Genomic DNA, 13986 nt, shown 5'->3' with positions numbered 1-13986 from the left:
CGATTTTTTTTCTTTTTTTTTTGTGGAAAAAACACTACTTTTATAACCGAATATGACTTTTTTTATCAGTCTTGTACTTTTTGCTTGGAAAGATGATAAAAAAATTTATTTAAATTATATAAATAATAGATTGATTTTACAAAATGTCATAATTCTCTCAAGGTATCATGAGATTTTTCTATTATTTGAAAATTAAAAGAAATGATCAAATTACCTTTAAATAAAACAAAAACCTCAAGCTTCAATACATAGTCATTCTCACGTGTTTTTGCCTCTATTTCGTCTTCTTGTTCTCCTCTTCTTTTTTTTTTTCGTGCTCTTCTTCTAGTCCATATCCTTCTCTTTTCTTCTCCTCCTCGTCTATCTTATTTCTTTTTAAGTTTCTGAGTGTAGGGTGATTTCTTTTGTTGAATTGTTGTACATGGGCATATGTAAGCAATCATTCTTCCTCTATTAGCTATGCTGTACATGAGTAAATTTCTTCTCCTCCTTAAAAATTTCTCCTTCCATATGTGATAGTTAAAGTTAATGTGAGTTAATGCACGTAAATGATTGAATTCTTCACTTTCTTTTCATGATTGCGGTCTTTTTTTTCTCTGCTATCCATGGATATAAATGCTTACTCATGGATAAATAATAAATGATATATCATTTTCAGTTATGTTGTAAATGCATAAACCAAAGTTGTGAATATAAGATGAATAGTTGTTGTTGAATAAAATATAACAAATATGTGATTATGATATTTAAAAAATAGACATATTGATGAATGGCTATTTCATTGTTTCAAGTTGGCATGAGAAATGACTTCTTTTGCTTCTAGTTTTGAAAAGTAACTATTTTATTATTTCCACATAAAGAGACATTTGGTAAAAAATATTGAAGGTAAAAAACAAATGATGGGAAAATGTGAGGATAAAAATGATAAGAAAAGGAATGACATTAGAAAATTCAATCCTTCATATATTTTTGTCAAAAAAACTGTAAGGTATTTTGATGGAAGTTATAGATCATGTAATTGATAATAAAAATCTTAAATAGTTGTCACCTTTTAAGATTTTCTTATCATTTAAATTAATAAAAGTTGTTATTTATTGAATTAGAGTGGTAATTTATTTTTGATGATGTAGTCAATTTATAGAGGGTACTAATAAATTATAATTCATTGTTCTATTGTTGTGAATCTAGATAAAAGTTATTAATATAGAACAAAAGTTATAAATTTTTAACATCTGATGCATATTAGAACCTACATATGCGAAGTTGTAAATAACTATTGAATTGTTATGAATATAAAAACAAAAGTTATTAATATAGGAATAAAAATTGTCAATAAAAAGTTACAAATTTTCAACACTTGATGAATATCAGGACCTGCAGATCAGGACTTGGGAATAGCTAATAAATTGTTGCAAATTTAGAAATAAAGTTGTTAATATATGAATAAAAATTGTCAATGAAAACTTGCAATTTTTTTTAATTTGAATAAAGGGTAAAATTATCCTTTCTTATAGTTCTCTAATGACAAAAATATTGCATAAGACTCCAGAAAAATCATGTTATTTCGTGAGACCAATTTATTATTTACATAATTTAAATAAATTTTACTGATATTTTTCCTTTTTTTATCATTTTAAACTTTTATATATATATGTTGGTAAAAAAAAAACTTCTATACATATATTGTAAGTTCTTATAGTTTTATAACAACATAACGTTGTTATAGCTCCACTAACCTCATTAAATTTATACTATTTATTAAATGAGTGTTAAATTAGATTTTTTAATAAACAAAATAACTTAAAAAATATATCAGAAAGAATGTTGACGTGGAAAGTGAGACAGAAGAAGGAAAGAGACTGTGAAGAGAGGCCGGAAAAGTAGTGGCCAATTTGGTAATTGGATGCTAATCTTATTTGCAACCAAGGATCCAGGGACCTTGCATTGTATTTGGTGGAAACTTTCTAGTAATTAGAATGTTTCTAAGGGACCGTGCAATAATTCTCCCATAAAATTTTGCTGTCATCCCTGTACAAAATAATAATAATAATAATAATAATTTATGCTTTACATTTTCATTTTTCCGTCTCTCGAGTACATTGTGTAGGAGAAAACAGTAGTTAATGTTGGTTTTTAATTCTTATTCTAAGCTAATCACAATTATTTTTATAATAAAATGTGTTTTGTTGTGTATGTATCAATTTTTTTTTTTTTGCCAACTGTGTATGTATCAACTTAATTAGGAAAAATTACCCTTGATACTCTGAAAAAAATATTAGATAGACTATTGCAAAACATAGTCCTTGTGTTAAAAAAATTGTTGCGATCCCCACAATATTTGAAGTTGCAATGAGGTGATGAGTAGCTTGGAGGAAGAAGGAAAGAAGAAAGTTGGTGAATAATCCACTTGCTCCTTTTAATTAATTAATTAATATTTAAGCAACTACTTCAGAGTTTTTTTTTTTTTTTAATTTCATTTGTCCGCTTCTTTGGAGTACGCCATTGTTAACCATTTTTAATCTCCAAAACCTTCCTTGCCTTGCCTTGCTCTGAAATTCTTGTATGTTTAATAGATTAATTTTTTGTATCAATAAATTCATCTTTTTTTGAAAATATATTAATAAAATCATTGATCATGTATTTTTTTTAATTGAAAAGGTAGACACTAATAATCTAATATTAAAAGCAGAATCAAACCCTCAACTTTTTACTTACAGGGAAACTTACATGCTACATCAATCATGTATCTTAAACAACTTATATGATGACAAATCAAGGATATTTAATTAGATTGAGTAGAGATTATTTAATTTATTAAACAAAATTAACCCTTAATTTAGGTGGTGAGAAAAATGGGAAAAAAAAAAACTAGAAGGAAAAACTCTTAAAGATGGTTTAAAAAATTTATATTTATAGAAACTTTTTCCACCTGATTTTCTCCATATCCTTTTTATTTTTAATTTTTTTAATTTTATTTCCATCCCAATTAAGCCTAAATATTCAAACTTTAAGGAAAAAAAAAGTCACTTTTTTTCCTTACCATCAGAAAAAAGTCACTTTAAAAATTTATCTTCAATTCAATAAAGTTGGTTGTAACCGTTTTATTTATAATAATATTTGCCTTCATTTCAAAAAATAACATAATAATAATAAAGTGTTGTTTGTGATGACGTTTAATTTAAAGCCATCCAAATCACGTTATCCACGTATAACAAATTGTTGGGCCCAAGTCACATTTTAGAATCAAATTCAGCAACATCAGAAATCAAAATAGTCGTATAAAAGCGGTGATATCAAACTATAAGTCTATGATATTGTTCAATTTTACACTTATTATTTTTTATTATGTATATACAGTCAATTTATAAATATAAATTGTTGGCTAAAAAAAGTCTATGAATATAAATTATATAGATACTAATATTTTATGGAATGTGATTATAAAAGCATATTCAACTTGTTTGAAGGTGCCTCTATAATCTTATAACATATTAAATGAGAAGATTAGATTAGATAAATTAGATATTCCATCTGTTGAAAAATATAAAATATTTTTAACTGAATATTACTCCAATAAAATAGTTACTTATCTTTAAATTAATTTTATTTTTTTATATTTATCCCTATTTAATAGGGTATTTTATCCTAAAATAAATATAAAGTGATTTATTTAATAGGAAAACTTTTGAAAAAAATACAGTGATTAGTTATTATACCTTAAAAGACTAAAAATATCTTATATTTTTTAACATCTAATTCCTCAAAAAATACCTTTTATTTTTTAATTGAGGGAATATTAGATACTGAAATTTAAAAAATTATATCAAAAGATAAATATATCCTTAATTGGGGTCACACACGACTTGCCACATGCTAAGATGGTTTGTAAATCAGAACAAAAATTAAAAAAAATTAAGATATAAATTTACTTTCAAAGTTTCTATGCAAACACATTTTATATCCTTAATTTTTTATTTTTTGGCATAAGCCCCTAACATTTTTCAAGTTGGCATAATGTTGCCCCATGCTGTCAATGTTGATAATTAATTAATGAATTTTAACCATTAAATGTTTTCTTGCTACCATGTAGCATATTTTTTTCTTTTTAATATCAAATTATCCAATATCCAAAAATTACATTACACTCCAATTTATTGAAATAAACTCCTATATGACAAGAGTTGCAAAACTTTCCAGATAAATTTTTAACATAATTATATAGTCAAGACTTAAATTCAAAAAATTACTCCATTTACCCTATTTTACAAGATATTTTTTAGAGTGATTTCTTGTTCCATGATATAAAATATTTTGAAAAAATAATGATTCGTTGACCAATCTTATTCCAAAATTATTCCTCATTATCTCACTTTTTAATACACTATTTGGCAGACAGAAAAATATTCTCTAAAAAAATAAAAATGGACTTATTTTATTTTTTTTCTAGGTACATTTCTTGTTTCTGTATGTACTAAACATGAGGTGAATATAATTATTTTTCCCTTCCTTACTAAAAAAGAAAATAATAATTTTAAAAGTTTATATTTTTAATAAGTATAAAGATTTCGAATTATATTTGATGATTGACTTTATTATTATTCGTAATTTTGAATTAAAAAATGTCTTAGAAAATAAAAGATAGGTAAAAATAATTAAGCCAACACAGCAGCCAAGCTATTGAGCTAGACACTCGTTGGTGTCGTGGCTATCCTTTCCTTAACGGTATAGACCTCTCGTTTCCATTTCTCGTCTCCCATTTCGAGAGAAATTAAGAAACGTTGAACCTTTTGTGAAGCCTTATTGGCTCATTTATTCATGCTTTGACTGTCTTCATAGTAAGCTTTATGAATAAGCCATTATTATTCATTTCACATCCACCTTTTGCCTTGTTTGGAATTAATTCACATCTGGCCACAGGATAATATGCCATATTCATACATACAAATGCATATCTAAAATTTTTAAATTCATCTATTCAATTTTGTTGAATAAAGAAAATTCTATATATATATATATATATGTATATTTATGAATTCTTCAACATATATGGTAAGATTTTTTTTAATTTAGTCCTACCTAAATTATTTATTTCAATTTATTTTCTTAATCATTAAAATATTTATAATGTCAGATATTGTATTTTCTATCCATTCCAATTTTTATATTAAAACAAATTAGTCTGTAAATTGTTAGATAATCAAGTCAAATTGAAGGACCTCGATGAAAAATCCCTTCATCAAAGTCAAATGTTCAAACCTTGTGAAGGAAAAAATATCATGACAGTAGATTTAGCTTGAAAATAAGATTTTAGATAAAAAAAATGTTATGCCAATTTTAGTATTGGCATAAAAAGGATGCATGAATAAATTATCTCTTAAACTTTAGGTTTAGTAGCACACCATAGATCCTGAATTCATTTATTGTATAAATTAGTCTCTCAATTTTTAAAAACGGCGCAATTTAGCTCTCACTATTAATAAAAATTAACTTTGATCATTAATTGATTAACAAATGACAAAAAAAGACATAAAAATTATAAAAAATGTGACAAAAAAATTTAAGGATTAAAAATTATAGACAAGGACTCAAAAATTACCAAAAAAAATTAGTCCTTTTCTATAATTTTTGATGTATGTTTCTATCATTTTCTTTATTAGCCAATGATCAAAGTTAAAGATTATATCATTTTCAAAAATTAAGATATAATTTGCATAATAAACGAGTTTAAAATTTATGATTCTACTAGACTTAAACTTTAGGGAGTAATTTACTCATCTACCAAAAAAGTGTCACTTGTGAGAGTTGAATCTAGCGAAAGTGACTATTTCTCATATAATGATAAATTAATATTTAAATTTCTATTAAAAAAAATTTCATATTTAGTATTTGGCCATGCATTTAATAGGATTGCTTTCAATGAAAGAATAACTATAAATGATAAAAAGAAAAGTGCTGCCAATATTAGATTTTCTCTTATTAATTGATATTTGATACCATCATATCGTATCTAAAAGACTAGTAAAATTTTAGAGTGAGTTTCTTCCCTTGTCTTTCATCTTTCTTCAATTAATTTCTTTATTTAATTGATGAGAATGAGATTAACCAGTAAACAATGACAAATGAAGAGATCCAAAGTGATATTGTTTACCATGCGATATAAAATTCTAAATCGATCTACACAATATTCTTTGAATATATGAAATATAGTAGTATATACTGTAGGAATGATGAACTATATCTATATTTATTCATTAGTTACAAAAAAATTAAATTATATTAATTCCTTTAAGATATCGATGTACTGACAATTTTAATATATTATTATACATTTAATAATTATTGCATAATAATTGAAAACAATGGTAATGTTAACTCTTAAGAGGCAAGGCATGCATGAACCTAATGATAGAAATTGAGTAAAGAAAAACAGCACCTAAGCACAGTTCTTTATCTAGGTACAATTTTTTAAAAACCTCAAAATAAATACCTATTAATTGCTTGCTATTTAAACTATGAATCTAGACTTGTTAAAAAATTCACTCAATAATATTATTAAAAAAACTTATTAAACTTAATGAACCCAAAAAAAAAATCAATTAAAGCTGCTAACCAAGCTGGTCAAGCTACTACTAGTATTAATCTACAAGGAACTAGGCATTCCCAATGATACAAGTTAGAATAGGGAACAATTTTTTTTTTATTCTAAAAAAAAGTAATTAAGAAAATCTGTGGGCCATTACTATAAATGAAAGAGAAGTAGGGACCACATTGAAAAGTCATTAAAATGCATAATGACGCCATTTTACAACATATTCGGTGTGCCAATCAAAGTGTTTACTACGACTTTCCAATTCTCTCACTATAAAACCCAACCTTCACTGTTTCATTTCGAAACCTTCAAACTTGAAAAGCCTTTCGGTCTCCTCTTTCTCTCTCATGGCTGAAGAATTCCAAGAAGCCGACGTCATATTTTCCGATCGTTACTGTATGAATCCTCACCGTACCGCCAGTTCCGACGGTGAGGATGACGATCGAATTGGCATTTCGCAGACGGAGCTGGATTCACGGCGGAGTAAGTTGAAGAGAAGCAAGAAGAAGAAGAAGGAAAAGAAGAAGGAGATGGCGAATTCGATGCCGGTGAATATACCAGAGAGGATTTTCCGGCGAACGGATTCCGATGACCAGCTGGAGGAGGAATGGAAGGACGAAGGAATGGTGCCGCCGTACGTAATCGTGAATCGGAGAATCGCCAGGAAAATGGCGTTCTCGGTGTGTACGGGGAACGGAAGGACCTTGAAGGGACGGGATTTGAGTCAAGTTCGGAATTCAATTCTGAGAATGACTGGATTTTTGGAGGCGTAACTGTTTCATTTTGCTTCCAAAATAGTGTTTGGTGACAGGGAAAATCAAGGAAAATGAGATAGAAAAATTGCTTCAAGAAGCATATAATTACTAATTAAGAGTTATTCAATGACCTATTTTTCTAAATTACCGAGAATGTTTAGAAGTTTTACAGATTGTAACAAGAGAAGAAAAGTTACAGATACATTGACTAGAGACTAGAGAAGAATTGAACTAATTATTGTTGCTTAATACTCATTGATCTTGGGCTTTTGTTTTTATATAACTGATATTTCACTTTCTCAGAGTATTTGCTTAATTAGGTTTTGCTTGTGGATTTGTAGATCGCAGGTTTGATTAAGCTTGTAGTTTTCTATGGATAATCCATCTAATTAAAATCTCTGGAAACTACCAAAATCCTTCCTCACATACTGTATTATATCTGACGACGTATTATTTTGATTATTTTATTCCTAAGTGATCCGATCTGAATAGCTTTAACTTACTAATAAACAATGTTAAGTATGAAAAATAAAAAATAATTATTGTATAATATTAATTTTTTAAATGATAGAAATATGAAAATTACTCCGTGGATATATCCATGGAGATTTCTTCGCCTAAGGCAAAAAGAAGTTGCGCATGAAAATTTAATTTACTTGCTAATCCTAATCTTTGCCAATGTTTGTATCTAATCTGTTTTTTACCATAATTTACGGTGAAAAATTAGTTACTCAAGTTGACTCCTAAGAGTGCTAAAATTATTATGTGATTTTTTCTCTATATTATGAATAAAAAATTCCTCAAACTAGATATAGCTAAAATATTCTAAAAATAATATTAAATTTTAATAGAAATATAATTGTCAAAATTTAATAATTAATTTTATTACGACATATAAAAAATATAGTATATTCTCTGTTTTTATAAGAAATCAGTGTACTGCATTTATTTGATGCTAAAAATTATAAATTTTCAAGTCATTCAAAATTATATATAATTTAAAGATTTAGCTAAATAAAAAATGAGTGAATTTTACTCGTTAATTATATTTGCAGGAAAAACTTTACCAAACCAAACAAGCTATCTTGCTATATCCATTTTACATTTATTTTTATTCTTTTTTTTATATGTCCGATATCCAATACTATAGAATGAGATTCGAATATTAGCAAATCCAATTCGAAATATCTTTTTTAAATGTGTTTTTGGATTCATATATATACTCAAATACGAGATTATGTGCTTAAATAATCATAATCCTTTTATGATAATTGTTGTTTGCTTTTAATTATTAATATTATACTACTCCTTTCGTTGAGACATTTTTAATGTGATTTAGTATTTTAAAATATAAAATATTTTGACAAAAATAAATTTTCATTCATACTAATTATTCAAATATTATCTCTGATTATTTTACTTTTTACATAATTATTTCTCTCTCTCCCCCTCTCTTATTAATAAAAGATATTTTTAGAAGTTTATAAAAAAGTTAAAATTATAAGCTATATTTAATGAATTTCATTGTCATGTATAATTTTATAAAAATGTTTTATACATTAAGGCAAGAAAAATATAATAGTAACAATAGATACAACATTCTAAAGGCTAAAAGAGAAAATTGGTCCTAAAACTATGGTTGAAGAGTATTTGAGACTCTAATTTTATTTTTAATACAATGTTCCCATTCAATTTTTAAAAACAGAGCAATTGAGCTTTTTATCGTTAAGAAAAGTTAATTATAACTATTAGATGGCTAAACAATTATGAGAATTGTCTCAAAAGATTACAGAAAAATGTGTGCAAGAACCTATAAAATTACAAAAAATGATTAAGAAATTTTTATTGGTCTTTTTTTGTTATTTTTTAAAGTTAAAAAAAATTTTATATTAAAAATAAGTTTAAAATTACAAATGCTCCTAAAATTATAATTTAAAAAACAATTTATTCTTCTATCCTTTTATATACTATGCGTGGAGGTACTGGTAACTTCGAAGAAGGGGACGAAATAAATAGGAACATGGGTTTGGTAGAACTATGATTAGGCGGTTAGTTGTTAAAGATACAGAAAGGGACAATATTAGAGTCTTCGTTAATCGTGGTATTACCATAAAAGTGAAAACGATACGTTTATTATTCAGGGCCAAAAAAAAAAAAAAGCAAACAAACGACACCTATATTTTACACTATTTGTCTTCTTTTGTGGAAAATTAATTAACGTTATTCACTGTTTTTATTTTAACTATTATTTTCAGGTTTTGCGTAAGGAACCTCGTAATTTTGGGATCGAACTCTTGTTTAATTAATTAACGTGTAATGAGAAATTTAAATTTGAACCTTTCGTGTTGGTTATGCCATTAAAAAGTTGACATTCATTCATTCAATCAATGTATGTTCATTGATATTAGTTATTAATTATTCTTCCAGTTTTTATTCTAAGGATTTATTCTCTCAAATTAAAAATATAAAACATTTTGGAATTTGTAAGGTACGACTAATGAAATTTTTTGAAAAATATTTTTAATTAGGGTTGTAATTAATAATAATTTTTAATTAAGATATTATATTTAATAATGATAAACATGAAAAGAGTATATAGTTTTAAAAATAATTAACTAATTTATTGAGGGCGTAACTTAATTAAAAATATCTTATAATATTGAAGAGAGAAAATATTTAATTAATCTATATAGAATAAAAATTCAATTAAAATTAATTAATGCTTCTAAAACTTCAAAATAATTAAAGAAGATTGTTTAGTTAGTCATGACTCATGATGTTATTTAGCTAATTAAGAAATATTAAGATAAAGTACATTTTAAAAAATAATGTATTTTTGATTGCATTTATGTACCTTTTATTAGAAACAATTATATCCAAGACATGATCGGAATGCAAAAGATCTTATTGGATCATCGAAAAATTTTTATAATAAGAATATAAAGGATTACTTGAATACCAATAGATTGTATTTAATTAGCAAAAAATACTAGTTTCTTATAATATGATAAAAAAAATCTTGTTAAAAGAAATGCTCATATTCCATGCTAAACAGTGACTCAACATTATACAAGAAGAAAAGAAAGAATTAATTAAATTAAAAAACGCGGAATTACTTAGTCCATTGTGTCTCTCCAATTAATATGTAACGTGTTCAAGTTTTACAAACTCTATCCGTTTACTTGTTCTTGAAATTAAAATAATGTAAGAGAGAGTTCTTTGGATCTTATCCAATTTGGCCAACCAGGATAAATTAAAGTCTTGTTTATTTTTTCAACGACTGATTGCAAACAATCTTAATTAATGTTAATAATAACGTATATGACTTCAAAAACTTGAAAATACGTTAAGTTTTCAATTGTATTTTTAGGTCCATATGTAATTTAATTTGCAAGCACACTTGAATGATGAAGTATGTAGTCCTCACAATTAAAATATTTTTAAAGTTTACTTTAGAAATAAATTTACATTATTTTTGTGTGAGATTTCAACTCAGTATTTGTTGAACTCTAATTAAAATTTCTTTACATAATTCTTAGCTTATAAGTAATATGCTTTATTATAAATAAAATAATGATATTAACATTCATGATTTGTTATAATCATTATTATTCTAACTATGAAAATCTCGAAGTTTTTCTTGTCACTTTGGGGAAACAAGTTGTTAAAGTCAAGTAGATATTATAGTTTAATGAAAGTAAACTCTAGCTTAACCTCTAAGTTTATAATTTAATCTTATGGCCCATGTGTGTGGTTGTTGGGATGCAAATTTATTTTGATTTTATTTTCCAAGTTAATCAAAAAAAAAAAAATCATGATCTTTAAGATGACATAAGCGATATGCCACATGATCTTTCTTTTTGTCCTTCTTTAATTTTTTTTTCTTTTCACTTTTAATTTTACGATGAAAGGAAGACATAAAACAAAAATAAATTATATTAAATATATTTTAATTCTCGCATGAAACAAAGACTTTATTTGTGCCAATTTGAGTTTGCGGTAGCTCCGTAAATATCCTGCTTGACCATAGATTTGCCCCTTAATTGAATTAATAATCAATCCTTTAAATTAATCAAAGACTTAACTAATATATATATATATATATATAATTCTCTCTTAAGAAAACTATTATGTTTCAAATTCAACTCTTGCCCAAAAATATTGGTTTCATTTGAAAATTCACTCTTATTTCAAATTTGTTTTAAATTATTCCGAAAAAATTCTCTAACATTTACGGTCTTTCATTGTAATTAATGATCTTACTAGGTCTATAAATGTCCTAATTTTATATTGACACTTTGTTTGTTTCCCAAGAAAATGTGATTCACACTGGAGACAATATGTTAATAATTAATCTCAAAATACTAAAAAATTCGGTGACCGACCTTGAGATATGCGGATGATGATATTAAAGTCCACGATCTGGGATTGCTTTTAAGGTTATTCAATCATATTTCACTAATTGACTTCTGAAATTATTGGCTCTGATATTGAATTATTCATCACTTAACTTCCTTTCAGATTCTGAACTTCGTTTTTGCATGTGTTGTTTGTATTTGCATGTGTGCGTCGATATAATTCATTTAAAATGTCATTGTCATTACTTATCTTTTAGTTAATTACCTTTATTATGTTATGCGAAACATTAATAAAATGGCATCATCTTTATATGTTTAATTTATCAATTATTAACTATTTATTAAGAATTGATCCATCCTTACGCACAAGGATTTTAAGAATGCAGCTCCAATATCCATTCCTACAAGGAGGATAATAAATTTGAATTTTTTAAATTGTAACACACTTTTAATAATATTTTACATATCAATGAAAGTAGTTACTTTCTTACTTTCATGGGAAAAAAAAAATGACACACCTTCTCCTTTTTATCCTCAATCTCTTTATTATGAAAAATGAGAAGAAGTGTTTAGTTAGGTTACACGGCTTTTAGTCTCTCTTATGAAATTCCCTTTTAGAGAATTTTTTGTTTTTATTATAAGATACTTGATTAGAGTATTAATAATTACATTTTTTTAATGTTACTCCCATTTAAATTCATCAATTATGAAGAAGAATGTAATACAAATTTAAATTTTTTTTAGCTAAATAGGGTTATAAAATTGAAAGTTTATTAATAAAGTTAATAACTTTATTAATTAGAAATGTATTACAATAAGGATTAAATTTCAGGATGAGTATTTCTCATGCCACACATTAATTAACATAAGAGTATATGTTAGAAAAGATAATTTAACAAAAATACCTAGTGCCTTATATTTTAGATTAAATTTAGTTGAAAAAAGATGTCTTACAATTTGGATTGAAGCAATATTTTCTATTTTGAAAGAGATTTTTTTGTTATTTACTTATCTTAAATCCAATAATATCATGTTATATTCGAGCTTTGTGAGAGCTAAATAAGAACAAGGCTTTCAATATGACTTTTTTCCCTCCAAACCCTTAAATTGTAAACATAAAAGTATTAATCATCCGTGTTTAATAGGCATTTTTTTTATTTAGTTGAAGAAAGATAGGTGTAGAGATATTTTATGTTGGAAATTATGTATACGCATACATATATTTATATTTGTCTTTAGGTTGATGGATTTAAATTTAAATTTTATATTTAAAATTTCACATTTAAAATTCATGTGTTAAAATAAATTTGAATAATGTAAAAAATTTTAAAAGTAAAAGAGAGACGAGTTGAAATTCAAAACAAAAACAAAAACAAAAGATTAGGAATGACAAACTTGCATTTATTTTTCAATAAATGAGATGTGAGAATGAAAGATAAAAGGAGAGATAAAAGTAACAGAGGCACCAATAGTAAAAATGTGAAAAAAAATAAAAAAATATCAAAATAATTAAAATTTTAAATAACCATGATCAAAAAAAAAATTAAATTATAAATAATCCTTCCGTTTAAAAATGTAAGCATTTTTAACTGAATCTTACCCTTAATAAAGTAGTTACTTACTTTCAACTGACCTTATTTTTTTATATTTACTTCTATTAAATACCTTATAATAAATATAAAGTCATTATCGATAGGGGTACTTTTGAAAAAAAGGTAATGATTATACATCAAAAGACTAAAAACGCCTCATATTTTTGAACATCCAACTTTTAAAAAATACCTTACATTTTTTAAACAGAGGGAATAAGTTATAATAAAATATGAATTTAGTACAACTTTTACGTATTCAAATAAAAAATTTGGATTCAAATATAAATTTTCACGGATTCAAAGTCCAAACACACCACTTGGAAGAGTAGGATTTGGAATCATGGGGAGAGCATAATTCTTGGGAACAATATCTTAAGTTGCTTTCTCCACAATATAAAGGAAACGGATGGATGGTGAGAGAAAAAAGATAAAGAAAGTTTCGTGTAGGCAAAAGTGAACCAAAGACTTGGTGCTATTCCTTTGAATTGGAGGATGCATTGAAAAGTAGTATATTGGTACCTATTGATGTTAGTATGAGTGACAATAACTCATTTGCTATTAGAGGTTCGATTCTTAACGTTATTTGTATACATAGGAACATCTAGTTCAAAGGAATTTACCTCTTTTACTTAGGTGTTAAGATTTAAGGGAGATAAGTTTTATTGTTGGTGGAAGATAATCAGTTTTTTTTT

General features: G+C 25.7%; 1 protein-coding gene across 1 annotated transcript; it reads left to right on the top strand.

Annotated features, from left to right (window-relative positions):
• Nucleotides 1-6913: 6913 nt before the first annotated feature.
• On the top strand, nt 6914-7582 carry LOC129284843 (protein S40-1-like). The gene has a single exon (XM_054920334.1). The coding sequence runs from the start codon at nt 6937-6939 to the stop codon at nt 7360-7362; it is 426 nt and encodes a 141-aa protein (XP_054776309.1). The 5' UTR covers nt 6914-6936; the 3' UTR covers nt 7363-7582.
• The last annotated feature ends 6404 nt before the right edge of the window (nt 7583-13986 follow it).

This window comes from Prosopis cineraria, unplaced genomic scaffold, assembly GCF_029017545.1.
Source record: "Prosopis cineraria cultivar Desert tree isolate PC_DT_omini unplaced genomic scaffold, ASM2901754v1 PC11, whole genome shotgun sequence".
In the NCBI taxonomy this organism is placed as follows: Eukaryota; Viridiplantae; Streptophyta; class Magnoliopsida; order Fabales; family Fabaceae; genus Prosopis; species Prosopis cineraria.
Note: the sequence above shows the minus strand (reverse complement) of the source record. Positions and strands in the feature narration are given on the sequence as shown.